At 38.6% G+C, this 25,138-nt stretch overlaps 1 protein-coding gene across 3 annotated transcripts in view; it reads right to left on the bottom strand.

Moving 5' to 3' along the window:
• Window positions 1–5,059: 5,059 nt before the first annotated feature.
• The window catches only part of LOC581322 (SPRY domain-containing SOCS box protein 4), a 51,278-nt gene continuing 31,199 nt past the window's right edge, over window positions 5,060–25,138 (bottom strand). The window contains exons 1-3 of one of the 3 annotated variants that reach the window (XM_775030.5): window positions 20,948–21,347; window positions 11,340–12,311; window positions 5,060–8,697 (exon numbers count right to left, since the gene is read on the bottom strand). In XM_775030.5, coding sequence (XP_780123.3) covers window positions 8,570–8,697; window positions 11,340–12,081 — 870 coding nt within the window. In that variant the 5' untranslated portion in view covers window positions 12,082–12,311; window positions 20,948–21,347 and the 3' untranslated portion in view covers window positions 5,060–8,569. Of the gene's footprint in view, window positions 8,698–11,339; window positions 12,312–17,355; window positions 18,219–20,947; window positions 21,348–25,138 lie in introns of those variants that run through there. The other 2 variants (XM_011664072.2, XM_003728750.3) reach the window with 2 other exon arrangements.

Below are 25,138 nucleotides of genomic sequence, written 5' to 3'. Positions count from 1 at the left end.
AGTATCTCTCCCGCTTTAATATTTCTGCACCACCCCACAGTGTTTACCATAGACCTAGACCTGTGTCTTGCTCAAACTTGATGGTAGTGTGGCAAAACAATTTAGTCCACATCAAGTGGGACCTGGACCTATTTATAGTCTTTGTTGTGAGTCACTAAAGAAGACAAAGAGCATCCTCATAAAGATGTGTGACCGCTAAACCTCAGGGTGACTCCTTTGTCTGTTCTTCTTACAAGGTTAATCTTAGGGGGGTGAGAAAGAGGCGCTTTGAGGCACCCCTGGGGGGCATGGCTGGTACAAAGGGGTCTTGATCTTGGTCTTTACTTTGTGGTGGAACAACAGAAGAAAAGATGTCTACATTGTTACTGGTAGCAAGGTGGCTTTGTTGTATGAATTACCTTATCATAGGTTGCCTGTATTTTTTGTAAAAGATTTCTTCATCCACATTATAGCTTTTGTTCTGTAAATATATTATCAAGTATAGTCCATATTCATACTACAGATAGGGGCTTTCCTACCATTTTGAGTACCATGAAACATTGTGGCAACTATTCTGCCTGAGCAGCAGAAGGGCACTGCATGTAGCCAACTTAGGCAATGTAATCATCCTTTTACCAACTACATTGCTAGGACAACGTACAGCATTGATGTATTATTGTAAATAAGGTTGAGATTCAGAAAGACGTTACTTTTTACCATGGACCCACTTACATATACTCACTCCCTATCTAGCTCGATCTCAAGACATGATAGAGAATAATGACCCATCATCGCATTATCGCTTTATCACATAGAGTTCATACCCTTTTGGCTCTAAGCGTTTGAAGTGTTGTGTATTTGAATGTAGGCCCTATATTTATTGATATTTATTGATGTTTTTAGATGGTTCAATAGAATATATGAAACACAGTGATTTCTGTTTGTTTAACATCAATTCATTTATCAAACTTAGACTACAAAGGAGACAAAATAGACAAGGACAAAGCCAAAATGTTTTAAAATAAAATATTACAAAATCAGTAGTGATAAAACATGACTATATATGATTATTGTTTTACTTCTTAGGTCTGCTGTGGCTCATCTACATAAATTTCTAGCCCTAAAGCCGAACAAATTTTGCTTACTTGGCAAGTATTATCTAAATATTCTCCCTGCACTGTATATAACTTGTCTTTCTATCAGTTGTTATCATCAACCAATTTGAAATGTTCATTTTTTTTTCTACGTACCTGTACTTCCTTTCCCATGCATGTTACAATATAATTCCCACTAATGTAAAAATATTTTTTCATGGTGCCTCTTTCTTTATTGTTTATCTTCTAAATCCTTCCAGCCTTTTTTACACAATGGAGATAAGTCAAGGTACTTTCGACTTAAAATTAGCTTTAAAAAAAAATTAGCTTTAAAAAATTGACTGTAGAATAATGCGATGAGATTTCCTTCCTCAAGAACTCCCTCTAAAAAGAAGATTATGGAAGACCCTTGTAACATCTGCTTATAACTATCTGGCGCATGTGGACTTGTGCCTCTAATTCCTTTTGTTATCGAAATAAGAATGGTCTTATTGATAGCCACTTGACCATGGACGTTGTAATGGAAAAGTAACTGTTAACTAGCTATAGGAGCTGAAACTTTAAGCTGGGTACAGGACAAGGGGGGAGCGGTTATGTAATGTTATCCCCATGTGGAGAATTAAAAGATGAGAAGGAAGAAAGGAAGGAGAGAGTGTTTGGACAAAGAATGAGTTGGACAAAGAAAAAATGAGAGATAAAAACAGTAGAGAGATAGAAATATATATATATATATAGAGAGAGAGAGAGAGAGAGAGAGAGAGAGAGAGAGAGGGGAGAGAGAGAGAGATAAAGAGAAAAATAGAGACTAGAATAAAGAGACGGATATCAAAAGAAAAAACATGGATGGAGATAGACATGGCGAGAGGGAAATAGAGAGAGAGAGAGAGAGAGAGAGGGGTATAGAAGGATGCAAGGTACATGAAGCAAAAAAAAAAAATCATATTTGAATAGAGATAAAGAAAAAGTAATGAGACAAAACAAAAAAACATGAAGCAAATTAAAACCCACATTAAAAGTGTTTCCCCACATGGATGTCTATCTACGTATATAAACACTGTATATAGAAATATAACCTTTTTTAACAAAAAATTGGTGCAGATGTCCGACTATATGAAATCCTATTTATGTGAATGGTCACAATGTTTCTCCCATTGTTGAGTTGATGGTTATTTGCTCTACCAATATTGATCACAAACTGCATGCTGATTCATGTAACTGTTTTTCTGCCTTTCGGATGATACCTAGTTTGCACAATACAATTTCGTTCATTATATGGGAATTCACACTCTAACCAAAAACAATCGTTTTTTTTCCTACATTTCAAGGTTTTGGCAGAAGTTGCTAGGCAACTAACCATAAACACAATGAAAAACTGGAATTCAAAAAACCCACCTCTGGTTTTTGCAGTGTAAAAGTTAACTCTCAAAACACCAGTGAATTTTCCCAGTTTTTTTATTAAACGCATGACCGTTCTGTGCTAACGCATGGGTACTACTCATACAACAACAAATTTCTTTTTTACAAACACCAACTATTTTTTAATTGGTATTTCCAGTACTTTAAAAAATAGTGTTTTTTCAAATTAATTTTTTTGTAATGTAAATGGGCCTATTGGTTCAAAGTACTTTTTTCCATGACCTCGCTGTGTGAATTGCAAGTTTCAGATTCAGATGGAAGTTTCATTTCATTCTTGCTTTGCGGTTACGATACTGTAGAGAACATTAGGGCTGTCTTCACTATCTCAAGATTGCCAAATATCCAGCTATTTGAACTATCCAGCTAATTTGCGTCTTCATCAGATCGAAGTAGCAATTACCGGTAGCGGGATATTTGGTCGAGATTGTCATCCCAATATATCTTGGGATAGTTTGCAAAATATCCCACTATTTGGCAAAATGTCCAGCTATTTGTCCGGTGCGTCTTCACCAGACTGAAGACTCGCACTATGCGCTAATGCTGAGCAAAATATCTAGAGCTAATTTCTCAAGGTCGAGTTTCAAGGTTCGAGGTTGAATCTCGAGCTAATGAAGACGCGATTTGTAACTTCAGGATTATTTCCCAAATCAGAAATAGGGGGCTATTTGGCAATCTCGAGATGATGAAGACGCACCGACTGTCGCAACTACATTCAAGAAAATAAAGTCAAGAGTCAAGTTTATGGATGTATCTTTCCCGGGGAACCAGTGACGAGTTATTTCTGGTATTAATGAATGATCAACAATACTTGGAATCCAGTCTGCATACTTAACGTGTTGCTATGTAGGGTAAGCCTCAAGGAAAGTTCTCAAGTTGTCAAGAACAAACTTTGTTTAAAAAGTATGCAATATGTAGTAGTAAACCAGTCTATTTGAGAGAACTTTTAAAAGTTAGCCTGTCTTAACTATGCAGTGATTTACCATTTTTTTAAAACCATTATTTTAACAGAATGTGGGCGGGGGGGGGGGGGGGGGGGGGGGGATTATTACCCTAGTCTGGACCAGTCATTGGATTCAGGCTTTCCCCACACACAATGTATGCACATTCTCCACTCCCTGGGGAGCATTCCAGCCAGGCACCATGTTATTATGGATGCTCAAATTCCTGAGCAAACTACAATAACTTTAGCATCCTACCAGGAACCCATTTAACAAACCTGGGTGAAGGGTGGCAAACATGAATTAATGCCTTGCCATGAACATGTCATAGTGCCTGGGTTTGGATTATGTTTTTGGTTTGGTTTGTTTCTAGTCTGTTGCTTGTCGGATCACCGAATGTCGGTGTGACCAAGGTGTAAAATGTTTGATTGGTAGGAGGACGTACGAAGGGTGTGACACCCTGATTCAATCACAGTCCCCCTCCTCCTACCCCCCTCCCTGCCCACACCCGTTTTGGTCACCCATTATCAAATTAACACCACCTGTTAAATCTATAGCCCCATAGTATCCTTGGGTATGCACTATGTATAGAAGGTGCAACAGAAGTTAGTATGTGACATTTTTGCAGTTATTTTGATCTCCATTTCTCATTTGTTTATTATAATTCTGTCATTACAGATTCTAGATTTTTAAGGTTTACTTCTTGTATAATTTCACTCTTGTCTCTCGTTTCAAACAATGAAACTTTTCTCTCTCTCTCTCTCTCTTTCTATTTCTAATACTAAATACTCTTCTCACTCTTTCTCTCAGTCTCTCTATCTCTGTACATTGCAAGTTTGCGCTCATTATCTTTACTCTTTCTCAAATTCATTTGTATTTCTTACGTTCTCTCCTCACTCTTTCATTTTTCTTTGTCACATCTTCTCTTTTCTTGACCTTCCCCATCCCTCTTTTTAAAACACTTTTCTTCTTTTCTCTCTCTCTCTCTCATCTACCTTTTTCTAACTCTCTTACTCTCCACAAACGATGTTCAAAGGAGAAAGCTTCTTATAGACCGTATTCATATATTCACAAAATTTCAAACAGTTTTAATTTATTTCAACAACGACGAAAATGCAGACAAAATTGATGACTCAATTGTTATGATCATTTCTGTGACGATGATGATAATATTTATACATTTATATATATAAAACACATATCAATAACTTAAAAACATGTAACACATAAAAAAGGAACAAATAGCGGCATATTTTCCGACTGATGGAATTCTTCAGGAAATTCTTTCATCACAAATGCAGAAACAACTTTCATATTCCAAAGACACAATATATTAATAAATGTTACCCAAATAATACTTTGAGACAGAAAAAAAAATATTATCAGAAATTTGAAACATGCAAGGCCCTGATAAAGTATGTTATCGACAAAGAGCAGCATGAAACAATATATTAGTGATGAACACATACTTTACTCACAAGAAACGTTCATAATGTGTTATGGGGCAGAATTGCAATGGGACCAGAGGATTGAAAAACTGTGTCCATGTAAATTGTACATCAAATTTATCGGTTTCGTGGGTGATACCATACATTATACAAGAGGTTAATACATGTATACACAGACAAATCTGGTATGATACATGTAAAGGGTGCGAAAGCTCCCCCCTCTTGTACCCCTACCAATACCCCTACACATGACACACCTGCGAAACATGTAGTTTTGTAAACCACTTGCAGTATTTCAACAAAAAATATTACATCAACATTAAATGATACACAGAATTGAATTTACACAGTTCTTTCCTCTGCCATTTGCAGTATTGCTTTAGTAAAGAGCCCCAATGCACAAGAAAAGAAAAAATATTTGCGGTACAGACAAAACCATGTTACTTTTTAAATATCCACACACAAATGTTTAAAAAACGAAATAAAAAAGATATTAAAAAAACCCTGGAACACTGTTTCTGTTATGGCAAGTAATCATTAATTAGAACCATTAAAAATGTCTGATAATTACAACTGATTTCAAATTCATAGATTTAAAATCAGCCCGCGTATCATGATTCGTTTAACATTTCATTCTTCTCTCTCAGAATTTCAGGAGTTGAGGCCTCATGATTCTCAGCGCACTTTTTCAAAAATCTGGATTAAATGCTTTGCTAGCAATCATAACCTATCTGGTTACGAAACATGTACCTGTACTTTCCTATTCATAACTATTGCACTGTGTCGCGTGGCACCGCATGAACGCAATCACATCTGTTCGGTTAAATTTGGTTACCGTGGCGACAGCATCCATCCCACACATCAATGATACGAGTATTATAGCACCATTTATGTCTTCAATTCAAAATTTGACATGAAAATAGGAAAAATATACATTAAAAAAAAGAGCAGCCAGAGTTATGTAAAGACCCAGCGGTCCAATAAATAGCATTGAAAGGCTTCAAAATATACGAGATGGAACATAAGAAGAAGATGAGGGAGAAGACTGTCATCGTAATACCTAGAGAAGTAATGACTTAAATATGCAGAGTATGTATTCATCTACTCCAGTATTATCTACTGTAACAAAAGTATTCTGTCTTACACTGTACATCCATACAAAAAAAGTATAAAAGTTTGGATTGAGACTTGAGAGAAATTTGCATCGCGGCTGTCCGATGAAGCCAAACCCAAGGCAGAATGGTCTGTTGTTTATGTACATGTACACATTACAGCGAAAGAAAATAACTACCGACTAAAACGTGTTTCTTGATGAGATGAAGTATTAAAGACAATACCCTTGTTGCTTGAAGGATCAGGGGGTATTATACAGTTTGAGAGCAGAAATAATAGTTCTTGAAAAAAGTGACGACTTTGATGTACTGTCACTCAATAGTTGTTGAGATTTGGAAACTGTTTGCACCCCATGGCACCCTTCCTTCTTGGGGCACATTGTTAATTATATGAAAGGTCCCCTGGTAGAATCCAGGATCTTGTGAGGGGGGGGGGGGGGGGGGGGGGTTTGCGCACAAAATAAATTTGTGGGAATTTTACTTTGTTATGGACTGAACAAATACCAACTGAGTTTCAAAATGGGGGAAGGGGCAGTTGTGCTCCTCTCCCTAATTTCGAAACTGTTAAAAATTACCTTGATGATTATTTCAACTTGTCAAAATGTCAATCAACAATTTGCATATAAACCCCCTGTCTGATGTCTTTAAAGGGGACACATATATTTTTGTCTGAAGTTACGTGAGGGAACTAATCTAGGAGTACATAATCTGGGTAACATAACATGGAGTTATTACGTTGGTGGAATAGAAATTATAGAATATATACGGTTCTTCGGTTATCATGCAGCACATTCGTCAGTCACACAATGTATAATAAAGTAAGGCATAATCATCATGGTAATGTGTTGTATTTACAGGAATTGCCAGCGAGTAAGTAACGGCATGCTCGTTCCGACCATGCCTGCGTCACTTTACATACATAAAGTACTGTTCTCAGTTGATATATATTTGAATAATGATTTAGAAGGACTAACGTAACGACAACTATATGTATCTGTACCCTACGACCTGTCATTGACAGTGGTTTTCTGTTTTCATTTTGCGTAAAAGAACACACATACATGGTAGGCAAAGGTAAAGGTTGCACATTGTAAAATAGAGAATTGCAGCATTTCATTTATAATGCAGATTGTAATCAACATGAACATTTGGAGAATTCATGATCTTGAAATTTACAAGGAATTTGGATCAAAGTAGAAAAAAAGGAATTGCATATGAGCATGGTTTGTTCTGTATGTTCACTGGGTCATTTCTAACAATATCACTTGAATACTATATCCTAAATATCCATGTTTAATATTGAGGTAATTAGTTAAGGTCTGCAATTTGGAAGCAATAAGCTTTTAATTCATCTGAGAATGTAAGTTTTTATTTCGTAACGGCACAAACAGAAGAAGTTATACGACTGTTTGACTTCTTCAGTAACAAACTTTTCGACCCGACCTACATGCGCCCTCAAAGACGGGGGCCGAATTATCAACATTACAATAACACAAAAACTATCACACACTTTTGTTTTACACATCTTGAAATTAAAACCGTATTCAGGCTTCGCATCAAGTTCCGTAGAGATGACTGTTAAAAAGGTTTTTAAAAGATGTGTAATGTTCTGCCTCCTAATATGAAAGGAAAGATAACATCTCTCCCAACACTAGGGGGTGTATTGCCAGAATCTAGGGCAGTTTTCGGTAGCAAGTTGCAGATCACTTTCTCAGCACTTTTCTGTTAAATGCTTCTACGTTCGACATCCCGTCAATAATATTCCATCAGAAAATAAGTTACATAGACGATTGCTGACTTCTCACATGAGTTCCAGACAGTTTGGATATATATAAATATCATATGTACGATGTATGCAGAGTTTCTCCTAAGGGCAACGTGACTTGTGGAGCTTCTTGGGGTCGTGTTTCCGTTGCACATACAAGCATACGTGTACCCATTTGTTATTTCAGTGATTATCAATACAACACTGCTATGACCGTAGGAGAGACTCGGATCGCTGTGATTGATTGTCCGACTCTATCTGATTGGAGTCCCAACAGGTTCCCAGAGTGGACAGTCAGCATCTCCTGCACTAAGAATCGCTAGGTTGAACGGTGAGAGTCGTCACACTTTCACTGGGATATAGCGATCCCGTGTCTTCACCCGACAGCAGGAGACGTCACAGATCTTTGAGAGGCGACGGAGAAACGACAACGGAGGAACGACAACGGCGGTGGTTCATCGGCATGTTCGCAGACCCTGAATCAAACTTCATGAGGCACAGATTGGCACAAGATGGCAGTTGTTCTCTTGGTAATAAATAAAAACAGCGATAATCCTCGCATCGAACAAACGTCCCTTGAGTTACGTCCACAACAAAAATCGCGAACAGCCCCCTCTCGTAGTCTCACGACAGTGGCGTCTTCTCTCCCTTGCAGTTGGTCGACGAGGAGAAAACACATAATTTGGTCAACATCAACCGTGTTATATAAAAAAAGCCAATTCGTCGGCTATGATTTCTTACGTAAAAACACAGAGAAGTCACCCAGGACGGATTGGATCTGATTTTAGAGTTGTTATTTTTGTCAATCTGTGTCCTTTCACTGAAAGAGGAGGTATTTTTTCACCATGTTAGGTAGGGGCAGTTGGTAGACGTTTTCCAGGTGATCTTTCCCAACTGAGACACGGACACAGCGTCTGCACAGATCCTGTAGTGGAAGCGGTGAAGCTGTACAAAAGAAAAGAAAAAAGGAATAAACACAAGTTGACATACTATCGAATCAAACAGAAAATAACTAACAAATAATCAGTTATAAATTACAAGTACAGTATATGAACATTATCTCTTGACATATTTTGCTCTGTACTAGTCTGGGAATCTTTCTGGTATAGTATTTTAACACTATCCTTAAAAAGATATATTCACGTGAAAATAAATAATATCAAGCACTAAAAATATTATGAATCAATCGTGTCATATTTTGAAATTCAACATACATTTCTTAGGGGAGAAGAACAGAAGAAAAAAAATACTTTATAGAATAGGGAACAATGCTAATACATGTAGGTCCGAGAGTGAATGACCATCAATACAAAATTTTCCATAAAGAGACATTTATACTTTCCAATTAGTTCCAGTGTTACCCCCTTAAATGAATAAGAGTGTTAGGAAGTCATGTCATTTCCAATGGCAGTGTACACTATTTGGGTTAGTTGACGGTGGAATACTGAAGTATGCTTGTACATCACTACATTGTACATGAACAGTGAATTTTATGCTTTCAGGGATGAAACAAGATACTCTCAACTGGGGCATCATCCTAGTGTAGGGGGCCATGGCGGCCGCAAAATGGGGACGGGAGGGAAGAGCGTTCCCTTGCTTCTATTAGTCCACCTTTTTAAAAATTTCATGTGTGGGCGCTGACTCACTCCTCGAGTGTCACCCAAAATAGCCATGAGGGGGAAACGAATGAGGATAACACCCGGTGTGGTGACCAGATATCGGAGCCCCGATCAACCGTCAAACTGTCAGTCAGCCCGTTTCTAAAAGCATGGGCTCTCGCCAGATTTCTTTTCTGTCTATTCCTTTCTGTATCTTTCCCTTTCTTTCTCCTCCCTCTTTCTTTCTTTCTTTCTCTTCAGTCTCTTCCATGCTCTTTCTCGGTATGTTCGCCTTTCTCTATCTTTCTCTCCACAGTCTTTGTCAAGTCACTGTGTCTCATGTCTGTCTTCCTCTCCACCCCCTCTACATGTATCTGTCTCTGTCAGTCTCTCTCTCTCCAAATAACCTGTAGCATCACAGATCTATCACTATAACAACCAATAAAGAATATACCTAATCTGAATCATATCAAATATGCACATGAAGCCTACAGGGTACAATGTACAATATGTACATGTCAGGCAAGCCAGCTTTTTCAACTACATGCACTTCCCATCCTATATTCCAAAAATTCTTGTTATTCATATCACTGCCACACCTGGTTTTGTGGGTAAGTTCACCATGTTTTTTTACCGAGAGGAAACGTCAAGTTCCCATGCCGATGTATGTGTAAGTGCCAACCAAGCACAAGTTAGTGAGCACTGGATAGCCATGTCAGCTTTAATGTATAACAGCATGCAAACTACAAACAAGATTTGTTGTAATCCTTTTACTGTACATAACTTAAAACAGATCTACTGGGTATTTTTTTTTATGAAGGATCCATCATAAAAAACTGTCTACAAACAGCGTACACTGTTCATGTACATGTAGCTACATGTTTGTAGTGTGTACTAGCAGGCTATGAAATTTTGAATAATGCCTTCAATCATATAATGTTCCTTAAATTGTCTGATAATCATAATGAACATATGTTTTTCAATAACAAGTGACCTTTGCTATAAAAGACGTACATGTACATGTACACTCTACATGTACGTGCAGCTCATTTCCTCACATTGTCAAAACAATGATACCATTAAACATTCATTTTGAACTCGGTTTGCACTCTCTTTCCAAGAGAGAGGGATAGATCGCTTAATTCCTCGCAAATGCCTGCTTCCGTGTTCGTCTTTTTAAATTGACTTTTAGACAGCCTTATCTCCGCTTACGCCAAAAGGCCAAGGGGATCTTATCAGCATGACTATGACTTCGTTCAAAGCTTATAAGAGCTATCGAAAATGTTTCCTTGTTGTATACAGCTTAAACTTCATTCCCCAATCTGTCCTGAAATTCTTATCATGCTACAATACGTATAAGTCTGGTATCGTGTTTATTGGGAAAGAATTGATTTGATAATAATGATAGCTGGCTGCTGGGTAAGCCGTCGGAGTCAAAAAAACAATTGGGGGGTATTAAGGAGCAGGATGTGATGTGGATCGGTTCGTGTTTACATCCTATATCCATCGAATCATGACAAACATTGGCAGATTTTTAGCTGAATGGCTGGATTCCTGCCAGATATGTATTTGGGGATCGCGCTGACAGAGGGGGGCTACGAGGAGAGGGGGCCTTTGGGGTGGGGGGGGGGGGGGGTTGCGATAGGGGTGTTATGGAACTAAGAATAAAAGGATAATGGGCAGATGGGGAAGGGGGTAACGATAAGATGTGCAAAGTGCCTAAGTCACAGCTATCTTAAGTTATGTAATAATATTGGGAGCAAATACACTGCAAATTGTGTAATGAAGTGCAGGCCAGCAATGCACAGGACTATAGCAGCCGGCCGATAATTTTTTTTCACCATGATAATATTTTTGGCTCTCTCTCCTCTGATATTACTCAACAGTGCACATTGCCATCCTTTGTCCCACTGTTCTGTAAGACTACTTACCCCTTTCACATGACAATTAATTTCAAACAGATACGAAAGAGTGGATAATAATACTTACGTTCTAGGCCTCCAACATATTTGAGAGTGATTTCACAATGTCCCCAGACTGCACTGACAATAGGGAAGAGCTTCTTGCCCTTGAGTCCACGGAAAGCAATCCCAAGAAACTGATCGTTAGCGGAAAAACTGAGGGTTCCTTCATCCATATCAAGGATCATTTGAAAGGTGTCTGGTACGTTGAAGTTGTCTGAATGTCCCGCAAGTGGGTATTGGTGTCCCGTTTTGTGCTTGGAGTCGTGGAAGAGCTTCTTACGTCCCAAGTCCCAGCCCCACGACTCTGCGTTGCTTCCGACCAGCGATTGGTAACCGACACAGTGAAGCGGTGCGTTTGCGGTCGCGAATCCAACCACGGCGTGCGTTCCCCTCTGCCTAGAGTTCCATGTTACTTCAAATACGTGCAGTCCCCTCGAGAAACCAAATTTCCCGCGTATACAGTCCGTGCTCTGTGCGACAGGGTGTCTGTGGAAGGTTAGAGGATCATCGTCCTTCACAAATATATTCAACGAGCGATCTTCCTCGTTCCATGCAAATTTCTGCTGTGTCTCCTTGTCCGCGGCTGGCATATCCAGCAACATGTCTAATCTGTTTGGCTTCTGAAGATCCCCGCTGTATGTCAGCTCACGGTGCAGCGACTTGAAATTGGGTTCCCTTGCGACCTGCTTCATGCCTCCGGACACTTTCTGCCCCATGACCAACGACCGACTCATGCAATTTCCCGCCGTGTTGGCTACCTGGCGCATCAGACCGCCGTCTCTGTCACGATTCGTCGAAACCTCCAAAGTTAGAAAATCCCTGGCCGAGGAGGCACACTGTAGGCGTGCCGACGACAGAAGATGAGACTAGCAGCGACGACGACAGCTCACTGTTCAGCAGCGATCCTCTGGCTGCTCATATGTCAGGTTTAAATCCTTAGAATCCTGCGTCTGTCCGTTCCCCACTCATTTAAATCCCCGCTACGCGCTGAGTCAATCTGTGAAGACAAAAAAAGGAAATGGGGTGCTTAGTGTTCGAAGGGAACTTAGTAATCCTGCATGCACATTGAAAGGAACTGTAGAGGTTTCGTTTGCCACAGAGCAAAAACAGACATATTCATTTCCAACCATTGGGTTTATTTAGGGAGCGTGATCAAGAACTCGCTTTCCTGTTTTGACGACTCAAACTTGCACAGCTGTTTTTGTTGAATGTCACTCCTAACCACTAGAATCCAAACACTTTCCAAATAAATGTTGGAACCATAGCCATTGAGCTTGTCAAACACACAAACACTTTCTTAACAGCAGCCAAAAAATTCACAAACAGCATTGTGTACAGAACTTCATAAACATGTATGTACCGTACTACAGGATTTACACCTTACACAAGCAATGCCAGTTTTGACATTTTGTAACATCAGGTTAAAATCAAGTCGATTATGGAATAGAATAATAGAAAGTAGTCTGAAAGACTGGAATGCAGAGACTATCCTAGGTCTGTTTGGATGTGTTTTGACAGCTACGAAAATCTCCATGGGATTCTGTGAAGGTTGTCTATATAGTCTGACTTCCAGCTTTTCTAGACAATGATATTTTTCTTCCATCCCTGAGTTTCCTGACGCACAAATGTTTCTAAAGCAGCTGCGAGGGTACAGAATACACAAGCGCTCCTTTATTGCCTATTATTAAGAGTGATAGTCTACAACATTTACATGTACCGGTATATGTATCTAGACTCCATTATACATTAATTAATTTTTACTTTTAAGGGAGATTATCAACATACCTGTACTAAAAAGTTGTACAGCCTGAGAGCCAGGCTAGATTGTCAAGGGTGCATTAAGTTACAGGAAACTAAACAACTGAACTCACTGCCAACTTCTTCAAAGAACCTGCATTGCATTGTGTAGCCTTTCGGAAGACAATTATAAAGGGCTCCAAATGATCAAGACATACAGTGTATCTAGTCATATTGCAAAAATGAGCAGGGTACATATGTACATGTAAATGTGACATATTCAAGCCCTTCAAGGCCTTTAAACTGTACTTTCCTGGATGGGATTGGAGGGGCTCATTCTGACCTCTTATTCAATGCCCTCGTAAAGTACAGCTACTAATTCATTTGTACATGGGAGTATGCAAAAAAAATAAACAGTAATGCCAAGATGGGGACTTGCGATCAAGGTTATCTACAGCTACTGTTTAGCTGCCTGAAAGCCTCAAGTGCTTGGTTCATAATCATTGAGAATACAGAGAGATCAAGGCTCTTTGATCTATGTATTTTGTTTGGTAAATTTGCATATTATTGATATTGAATGCCAATAACCAAAAGGGGTATAAGTTGTTCAGGAATGATTTGCTAAGTGCCACTCTTGCTCTCAGCAGTAGACAAGCTTTCATTGCTGGTTTCCCCAACCGATGCTTCTCGTGTGGTTGCAGTTCAACCTGTAGGACCTTTCATTGGTTCATGAAACCAGCAACAATGCATAGGCCACATTGTTAACTGAGCCCATCTTATGAAGAATTGATGTTAATCACGACTTATTTGTGATTGATATCAATCACAACTATGTAGATCAGAGAATGAAACTTGCGATTGATTGGAGGAATCACGATTGATTTGGAATTTTTTATCAATTGCAACCCTTTATAAGACATGGCCCTTATGTGGGAAATACATGTACACAGTACTACATAGAGGTACAGGCATAGTCCAGGAAACAAGCCACATAGAAAGAATACAGGAGCAGGTCGAGTTGAAATAAAGAGCATGAATGGTTTAAGGATTAGGAGGAAATATAATATAGAAGATTGATTCTTAACATCCAGCTCAAGTGAAGGGCCTGAAGCATGGCCATGCAACAAACAGGATGGTCCTAACGACTGCGTTGTCATCCCATTAGCCTGAAAGAATTCTCGGCTTGGGAATCACGCACATTGATGGGAGTCTACAGGAAACGGCGGTTCAAACCAATTAACAGCGCTATTTGTGTTACTGTTCTACATGTATGATGACGATCATGACGTGGGATTGAGGATATAAAATATTATGTGTTGAGGGTTGGATTGACTGCTGTGTATTGTTTGCATCCACATGCATAGCAAGGCTCTAAACTATGATAAAGCTTATAGTGTTAACTTATACTGGTAGCAGTGTAGCACTGATTCTTAATCATCTTACCCTTTACTTTTTTATAGTCTTTATTCAGAGATTATGTTTTAAGTAGAGGGGAAGGAACTAAGGAAATGATAATAAAGTGCTGTGATTAACTCTATGCACAGATTATTCAAGATAAGGGTATCGGCTACATAATTATAAGTGGCTACCCACTTCGCACAGCATAAGTGCAAAAATATCAAAATGTACTCCAATCCGAAAGAAAGAAATTATTACAAACGAGCTCCCCCCCAAAATACTAATAGGCATCTTTCTACCCTTTCCTAGAGCACAAAACTTTTGACAGAAGAAACAGCACATCAACACACAATGATGGAAATTTCCCTCTGCATCTCTCTTTTCAAGGGATGAGTTACACCTGTTTTCCTGTCTGGTGTATGGTGTCTTCTAAGCATAGTAATTTGGTGGTTTTTATTTTAAGTTCAAAGATAGCTTGAATTTGTATTACAATATGTATTCCAAGGAAAATCTGATCTAAAATGTATTGTTCATTTCATTATGGAAAATAACTACTTAGATCAGCAAACTGTACACTGAAAACTGGTGACACAAGTATGCACATACAGTATGAGACTATATAATTCATTGGGTTTGTAAATTTTTGTTTTTGTTATATTACTTATAATATTCAAACAGATAATCAAGAATAGTCTGACAGGCATCATTTCTTTCCTGTCTTGAACACTCGGTGTAAATTACGTACAAATTTTACTTTAAAATTACATCATGATCAGAATTCAAGAACATCTTACGACCTTCCTTTAGGCTAGGAGACTTCCCTATAATAATTCAAGGTAAAAGCACAAAGGAAATCATCTTATACTGTTACATGACACAGGAAGTGAAGAGGACAAAGGCATGATCATCCATTGACTGACTTGACCTTCGACGATTGGAAGTTGACGCAGAAAAGCGGAAGTTTTCACCTTTCAGAGAGATATGAAAATGAAATAGAATACACTACTCTATGATTTCTGCTTAAGGCATTGTAGGTGAGAGAGAGAATAGGAAGTAATTTGTATGGAATGCAAAAATGTGGGCGGCCGCGAAGTTGCTGGTTGCTCGGTGACTTTCCTGTTCGTTGGACGTCATTGTAATTGGAAGAATAATGTAGGAAGTTACCGATGGATCAAAGATATGAAAATGAAATAGAATATCATTTTTACAACAAAAAAGACTGAAAAGCTAAGGCGTGTAGAAAGAGTGGGAGAAAGGTGATTGATAGAAGAAAGGACGAAAGGAAAGAGTTTAAGAAAGGGACACATTTGTGGGTGGATTGGTTGTAGTCTGGTTTACGGAGAAACCTAACAAATACCCTCAAAGAAAGAAACAGAGGAATGCTCCATGCTTTGGTTGTCAACAAGCATGTGGTACTAGACAAAGGATGCAAGCTGATAGAAAGTTCAGGAAGAAGGCAGATATAGTGGAAAAAGAATAAATACAGAGAAGTAAAAATGAAAGATGGAACACAAAGATCTAACCAACATTCTTGAGGTTACATATATATCTGCAGTTGAGCTTATCAATGTGGTTAGCTTTTATCCTTTTGCCAATCGCTTAACTCAAACAAAAACTGTGAAGGTCCCACAACCCCACAGAAACTGACTTACAATTGGAGTCCCTTCTCTTCTTGGGCTACATGATGTATGTGACCTCTCTGTGACCTGCATTCAATAATACTCCCAATTGTTCGCTAGGAGACGGTGAACTGCGTAGAGGTAGAAACTGTGCGGTGGTAATGTCCATTATACTGGCATATGGAAGGGGAGTACACCCTTCATTTTGGCCTAAATCCTGCAATGAATCATGCTCATGTGGAACACTAGAAAGCAATGGAGAGTCCTTGAAAGTGCTTGACTCATATGATGATGTTAGCTACCTGATAGAAATAAATGGGGTTACCCTAGCGAAGAGTAGACCCACCACTGATGATGATGATGATGAGGATGACATCATCATCCTCTTGAAGAGGGCGATTCCGAGAGATCCATCTTTACGTCACAGAGAGCGCTTCCCAGAATCTAAACCAAACAGCTGTCACTGACCAGACAATGCAGACGTACTGTACCAACCATTTACACCAGGGCCAAATACAGACACGCAAGACAACGTAGATATCCATTGTACCATTACCACACTAATCTAACCACTATATCAATTAGACATATTATTACAGGGGACTCCCACGCTTGTTAAATCATCTGGAATTTGGTGTCATCACATTTTAATTATTACATCAGATAAAGCACTACACCTTTGGGTTGATTAGTAATCAATCATGAATTTTTCTGCCGTGAGTAATAACCTACCCCCACCCACTGACATGAATGGATCGATCCAGATTTCTTCTCTTTCTCCCTTCGCCTGCAGTGTGTTTTGCAGTTAGTCTCAAGAAGCAGACCCATTTTGAGTTTATCAAACTCTTACCATGACCCTTCCAATAATATTCGACAAAATCACATCCTGCCACCCAATTATATACCACTTATCATACTAATCAGGCACTGTGATCTGAATTGTTTCACTGTAAGTGGTCGAAATTCATATCCATTTCCTAGACTTTTCCTGCATGTGTTTATTTGATTAGACTCCGCGCTGCCGTGTTTTTCGTGGAGGAAAGCAAATCAATGATTCAGAGAAACTCACCGCTGACGTCACCAGACCGTGGGGGTACACACCTTTCGGTGCGGAGGGTTCACGAGAGGAATCGGTCCTCACAAACAATAGCGAGACATCAACAGCTAGAGCAAAGAATGCATTAAGGCATGGCATTTGAGTTCTCCTTTGTGAGGCATCGTTCTAAGAACTCATTTGAGTCAGCGAGGTGAAATGTAACAATAAATTATTTCAATGAATTTACTTACGTTGTCAACCAGATAGATTTGATGAAGAAAGACCCGACGACCTACGCACCTTATGTTGACAATCCACTGTTCACTCTTTGCGAGGAAAACGTACAACTGTTGGCTAACATTTTGTGTTCAATAAAGTGACTTAACTGATCACGGACGTTGCATCCATTAGATATCATGTGTAAAGAATGATCAAACCAGTATCTTCAACGACTGTTGACTTTGCTGTTGCTCTGGCCACAAAAGAGGCCTTCAACAAAGGACAAACCTTTTCAAAAACAGTTCTAATCCGCACTTGATCTTGATAATGATACTGGTACTGTATGTGTACTCGAGTTCAATGACTGCAAAACACAGGTACATGTACACAGGCACATCAGCCTTTGTGCGCAATGAAAGATAAGATACATGTCGGCCCACTAATGCCTTTGGTCGCCCATGAAGTGGGCTTATGATCTATTTCCAGGCTCGAAAACATAATGACCTAGCTTTGTTTTCCCTAGACATCACGAGATCACGTTTTGTCACAGGTACATGCATTTTTCCATGAGACAGATGAGACACGGTGTAGCCTTCAGAGGGGATTAATGCTGATAGACGAAAAAAACATTGTACAACTGCCAGGAAGATGATTCTTTTATTTCTCTTTCACATGCAAATCATGATGCAGTCTATCAAAGCATGGCCATACTAGTGACCTAGGCAGGGTCTACAGTTCCCTGATCTAACCAAAAATTCAGTTACATGTACATGTATTTTCCTTTTGTCAGTTTTGATTGTTCCAAACAGATGTTCTTCTAATCTCCTCGTGTTTCCTGAACAATAGCTTTCAGATCATCTCCAAACTCTAAACCACAACAGTCAGCCCTTTTCCAATAAACGATTCCATTTAACACCTCCAATGCCAATTGATTCAACGACTCTTGTACTTATACTTGGCACAATGGAAAGCAGTAGGGACAGGGTTAAGATGGGAGTTGTTGACTGGGGCAGTGACCGTCTATTAGCCTCATGATCTCTACCCGTAAACACACAAGGGGCTAAAACCACAAATAACAAAGTGACCTCTACACAAAGGGGTGGAGGTATTAACTCTGAAATTATTGGCAGGAAGGTACAAGAAAAGAGGGAGGGAGATACATACAGAGTTACAAACACAGGTCTTACTGTTTGAATGCTTTGTTCTCTCAAGTTCTCTGTGTGCCGGCACATGGCCCTCTTCCCACCCATGCTTGTGTACATTATAATGTAGTACAAGGTATACACATGATTATTTTGTTAAAATTTGTATTGAACTAGTTTAAAATTGTCATAAAAATCACCAATAATATGAAATCATATTTCACACACCATTGTGCTTTTGAACATATTATCCCTCTTTTGTTTTTCATTCTGACTTTTTTTCCTCTCCATTTGCGTATGCTCCTCAACAGACAATACACTGTATTGAACCTTGTTCATAACATATTATATTTTAAAAAAGCCCCTTTGTTGGAAATAGAAGACAAAGAATATATAGATTTGCTCTGTATTCATCGCAAACATACTAACCAAACTCTTCCATTATTTCCTAAAGTGAAAGCTTGTGAGTAATTAACCACGAACAAAAGAAAGATAGGAAATTTGGACTTTGGCACACCCAAATTAGTTCCTGTGGGGTAGCTAATTGTGTAGGAGTGAAAGAAAAAGGCTTTAGTGTTAATACAAAAAAAAAACTCAACATCATGTGGCTTTTAAGATGACACTTATTTGCAGCACCACATGACTTAACATTTTGTTAAAAAAACAAACCTAAATGACCATACTCTGAAACCAGTGCATGAATCATCCCGATTCCAATGCCACTGTTTGCCAGTCTGTGGGGTGAATTCCATGGAACTGGTTCACCAGCCACAGGAAATGCAGACAAAGAGAGATATTAATGAAAGGGGGATGGATAGAAAAAGAGAGAAGAGTGAAACAGGAAGCAGAAGGGGAAAGAGAGAGAATTGAAGATACATTCAGAGAAAGATAGATGATAGAGAGACAGAAAGATTGATGATAGAGAAAGAGAGAAGGAAAGAATTGAAAATAATGAGGTATGAAGGGAAAGAATGAACAATGAAAGTACAAAGGAGGATTGAGGAGGAGACAAGAAATTGAGAGGCTGGTACCAGCGAAGAAAAGACAAACTTTAGGGAGAGGAAAATTGAGATGACAAAGAGAAAGATAGAGGGCCTATGACTGTGTATTGTACAGTATTAAGATTTTAAGCTGTAGATTCACAATCACATGCACGTTAACATTATCGCTGAATGCACATGGCTGGCCTTACGTTGCACACATGGCATGTGACCCCTACATGAACCCTAATCAGATGATATGCCCCCAACCCCCCCCCCTTCCCCCTCCCCAATCTCTAACAAACTACCCATATGGCCAAAATTACACCCTGCAAGAAAAACTCTAGGTTTTTTCAGTACAGTTATAAATATCAGACTGTCTTATTACGAGACCATTGTCTAGACTATGTCATGGAAAGATTTATTTACTTTAGGTTTTTGATTCCCATGGCCAAACCAGAACAAGTATATATTTTTTGTCTGTATCCATCTGGTTTCTAACTGAAACTGTACAGCAGCATATCATCTCTATATACAAGCATACAAAATCCCTTTGTCTGTTTTACGATCAAATTTATATATGCTCTTTATTATCTATCATTACCTACTTTAAGTTTCTTTCAAGTTTCAACTAATTTTCATTCAACTCACCAAGTCTTATCAAAAGATAATCACCAGTTTCTTTTCTTTGTCTCATCTACAGTGTAGTAGTACTACAGAAAGGAGGAAATGCTAGATCTCGTTTTAAATCCTGGCTTTCGAGTTTTGACATCGCTAGCACTAACAAGATTGCCCGACTCTATCCTGTTTTGTTTTTCTTCACAAATATGACCATTGCGTGACAGCGGCTCTGTAACTTAATTCCTGCTCTCAACTTTCAAAATGATTCATGCAGTGAACTTTCAGTTTCAACTATCATCAACACCGTTACCTTCCACTACACGTAATATTTTTCCTAGTTGTCAACTTTTGCTCCTTCGAAATGGGATATTGTTCAAGTGCTTGTCTTAATGTCTCTTGAAGTTGAATGAAACTGCAATTTGCTGCGATTAAGATTTAAACCAGAAACGGATGACATGCGTTATTATCATTAATGTCGTCACGATTCAGAGAAAACTGATGAATTGCAGGCGGATGTTTAAAAAGGAAGACCGCATTCTGGAAAACTGCCAGCAACAAAGAACTTTATTATCTTTCTATTAGCTTCGCACGCCAATCTGCAAACAACAACAAGAAAATGATCTCCACTCACTGTGTATATGTACATAAGCACTAGCCAGCAATCTACATTTTGCAGTGAATGGAGATAATATATTCCTGCATCGTCGACTTGTGTGTGTGTGGATGCCCGACCCACGTACGCACATATATGGTCTCTAGTTTGGGGCATGAAAAAAAAAAGGAGGAATGTTCTTTCTCTATCAAATGAATCTAAATTGTTCTGAATCCTGTTGTAAATGTCCAGTAAGGTTGATGGAATAGTAATGATAATTTATACTTACATATGAGAGTGAAGGAACATGAAAATAAAGGCTTTATATCCAAATTAGAGTATTCACAAAGATGTAGATCCAAATGGTATGCGGCACAGTTGGAAACAAAGAGATTCTGTGCTTCTATCAGCTGTTAACCGGCAAGCACACACACTGAAAATGTTGATGCACAACAACAAAAATGGGAAAAGCTCTGCAGCATGAAAAAAGGGATGTATCCACATTAAGAGTTCACTTGATTATCTGAATAAGCTTGTGAGTTGGCATCTGGTTTTATAACAGACTGCAGAAGGCTGAAGAAAGAAAAAGAGACTCCTGTATGTGACCTCATACAGAGACTCAGGGTTGGGTGATGTCACAAGGCCGGCTCTTTCTCTGTCCTTTGTGTTCCACTCTGCAGCACGGTTCACCCCCATCACACATTCAGAATCGCCACATGGTAGAGTTTGCACCTCATTTGCATAATTGTATTCAGCTTCCTACTGTGTGTGGACAGTCATCCCTTCTACCTCCGGACTGCTACATTCAGCAGAGGGGTGTGTAAACAGAGAGGATTAGCCAGAGGGACGGGGAGGAAGTGGGAATTTGATGGGACTCAAAGACTGTTTTGTTTAGGGGAAGTTACAATTGGGGTTGTTTCGCCTATTCTATTGTTCTGAGGATATCACAAACTTCCTCATTCTAACTTTCTAAGAAGTAAGGACTTAAAAGAGTTGCAATTGAACTGGTGACTGTCACGGCATCCGAAAGTACCTCACTTTAAATGAAATTACAAGCAATACTTGCATTTTCTAAAAGTAACACATATGGTAATGTAATGATTATGCAGTTTTGACATAAGGGGCAGAATATTATCACATGGGGAAAGAATACTTCAAAAATCAATTGCATTACAGTTGTTACCTAATTCAATCTTCTACTCATACTTCTGAAAAAGAGAGAGAGAGAGAGAGAGAGAGAGAGAGAGAGAGAGAAGAAAAAAAGAGGGGGGGGGGGGTAAAGCAAAAATTAAGTACACTAATAGATATTCATAAAAATTCACAATAATTTCATTTAGTCATCATGTATCCATGTTTTGTTTCCTATTTCTGTTCGTTAACTATATCTGAGCCTTTATTTGACATCTGAGCGAAACAAAGATCCATGTTGATCATAGAAAGGAAAGAAGGAAAACTAAATTAACACATTGAATATCTTCATTACCTTTGTTATAGCGACAAGAACTGACAGACCCTTTCAAAACTGGATGAGAGATCTAGACAGAAAGTTCCATAAATCATTAATTCTCAATTAACCGGTTTCATTAACATCACTTTTAAAGCCTTATTCATACGTTGCGGCACACCTGTCTAAATAACTACTACCCAAAACTGCTAACGAAAAATCCACTTTACATTCTACAAAATGTAAAGAAAGTATTCATTTTTAAAGTTATACTACCAATCAGACAAACCATTTCAGTCATTAAATGAATGGCAAAAAGGGGAGAAAAATAGTAAGTGCACAAACATCGATGGCCACGGCTCCACACTAGAACTTTCATGAGGTGTACTGGTCCATTTGAGGGGTTTGTGCGCATCGGGCCCCTGAATACATTCTAAAAATTTCTGGGCCCCGTTTCATTAAACTTGTTATCAGTAACAAGTTACGATAACTGTTATCAGCAACTGAAATCGATGCACTCAGTTAGCTATGAGCAGATTTATCACAGATCTGTGGCAGTTGTTATCGATAAAAAGTTTAATAAAACGGGCCAGGGGGAGGGGGGGGGGGGGGGGGTCAGGCATTACATTTTAAGCATGGAAATTAAGTACTAATGTGCATTGGGTGCCTGTTTGTGTCATGAGATACAGACAGCACACCTTGCCATTTTATTTGTTCTTATTTTTTATTTTTTATTTTTTTATTTATTTAAAAAAAAAAAATATCTTCTAATTGTTTATTTTTAAAACAAAAAATAAGAAGACATGGTGAGGTTTTTTCTATGTGAAAGAGGCTTGACGTCTTCCTTTCTACATCAATAAAACTATTTGAAGAGTCTGCTTTGTCAGTCCAGCGGAAATGCCTCAACTCATACATTATGAATTAGTGTTCATTCGTGAACTTCCCAGGCTATTTTTAATTTTGCGATTGAATGACGAGAATAGAAACCTCTTACATCTGACACTTGTCATTCCTAGTTGTGTCGTCATATATTGACAATTTGACAGGCTGGTTGGAGAAACACCTTGACAGTGTTTCCCCCTCCCAAGTTCCCCCTCCAAAGTTCACCCTTCCCAACTCGCATCGAAAAACTGTAATATTCAGTACTACCATGAATGCATTTTCGAAGAAAACACATTCTAATCAAATTCTTTAATTTTTCTTCATGCTTTTTTTAGGGGGGGGGGAGGGGAGGGGGTAACAATTTTGTAAAATCCTCGCTGTCAATAGTCATATATTTGATAAGAATATGAAAGGAATATCATAGTGATACAGATTGCAATATCAAATCACTGCTGTAATCATGACGATGCTATGCTATCTCTCGCCATACTCTATTCCAAATTTTCTCCAACATCAATACTATCCACTTGCCCTATACTTCAATCCAATCTCAACGCCCTGTTCATATCTGCGACCCACTCATTCGTAAAATAGCCACAAAATTTCCTGCTTTTAATGGATATTCTACAAAAAGCAGCATATACGATTGGGTATGATACCAATATTTCTGTTCAGAGCCAGAAGGATATCAACTCTGTATTGAATTATACAAAGCAACGACCTTCTGGCTCCAAACATTCCAAAAATGGAAATTTGCTTCTTGCTTTTTCACAGCTTTTCATCTTACTTGGACCTAATTTAAGAAAAATATATGTTATTATTACAGACACCTGGCAGATATTATGAACGGTATCAGTAAAATTTACATTTACAGCTTGTGTAGTAAAGGAAAGCGTTGATTCTGAGGGTCCGACACTTTGCCCAAATACGCATTGCATGCTGGGTGACCACAATGCAAGGCAGAACTCGCTGATCAAAGTGAATACCATATTCGTAATTATGGCGTATTATGATTGTGAATACAGGCATATGGAGGGATATTGTAGTCTTATGACATTAGAGCAGTAATGCCTCCCTAATATGAACAGAGGCTAAGGGAAATTGCTTACCGATGTACGTTGGAAACATTGCAGTATTCGCAGATATGAAGGGGGCTAATAATTACTCCTGCCCGAAGTCCTACCTCTTCGATTCCTTCGGTAATTTTGGTCAGAATTCCCCCAACGCCAGCAAAAATCATTGATATATCGATCTGTATTAGATCATTGTGGAACAGGGATAGACTCCCTTGCTTGGCAGGATGTTACATAACTCTCAATTTTTCCACGCACGCAGAGATCCTCATGTTGGTTTTTTATAGGTTGATAAATGTATGGTTGGTGTCCTCTTGTGCTCATGTGATAACATCCTTTTTCCTCTCTCTTATGCAATGTTGACGGTATAGTGTCTCATGTGCATGGTTTCTATGGCAATAAAACTTGACATAATGACCCGTAGACTAATTTTTAAAGAGATGTTGCACTTGATCTTGCTTGCAACCTTTACCCGTAAGCATTTTGAGTCGATTACTGTAAAAAAAGAGATTTTTGTTGAATTGCAAGAATTCAGTGTTTTGTCAGTTGGCAGTATGAAAATTTCATGCATCCAAACCCCTTGTGAAATTTGCAAACATTTCAGAAAGGCAAATGCTTATTTTTTTCAATTCCAGTGTGCATTTTTTCCCCAAACTATTAAGTGTTTGGTTCTCTTATAGATATTGTCAAATCTATCAAATTTACTCAAAATCCCTTATGTATAAGTACAATTTAAAAAATAATGTTGATTCTATAACAAAAGTTCATACGAAATGAAACCCGACAACTGAATACGACAACCGAACAATACCACATGTATTGTTCATACCTAAACAGAAAGTTACCTAAATGTATCATATAGCTATAAAGAGAATTGGATATATTATCATTTTTATATATAGTTTTCCATGCCCGAAATGAGGTTAATTCTTTCGGGGGCTACCACAACTGTGCATGATGACGCTCCAAATCTATTAAAATTAAGATGATGCTAAAAAGGGTATGGGTGAGTCACCATGTGGTCAGCGTTGGTCTCAGTAACTCATGATCGGCTATCTCCCACGACATGACGTAGACCCAC

The sequence above is a fragment of the Strongylocentrotus purpuratus genome, unplaced genomic scaffold (genome assembly GCF_000002235.5).
Source record: "Strongylocentrotus purpuratus isolate Spur 01 unplaced genomic scaffold, Spur_5.0 spur5_scaffold_16, whole genome shotgun sequence".
Taxonomy (NCBI): Eukaryota; Metazoa; Echinodermata; class Echinoidea; order Camarodonta; family Strongylocentrotidae; genus Strongylocentrotus; species Strongylocentrotus purpuratus.
The sequence above is the reverse complement of the archived record's forward strand: the minus strand, read 5'-3'. Positions and strand labels throughout refer to the sequence as shown.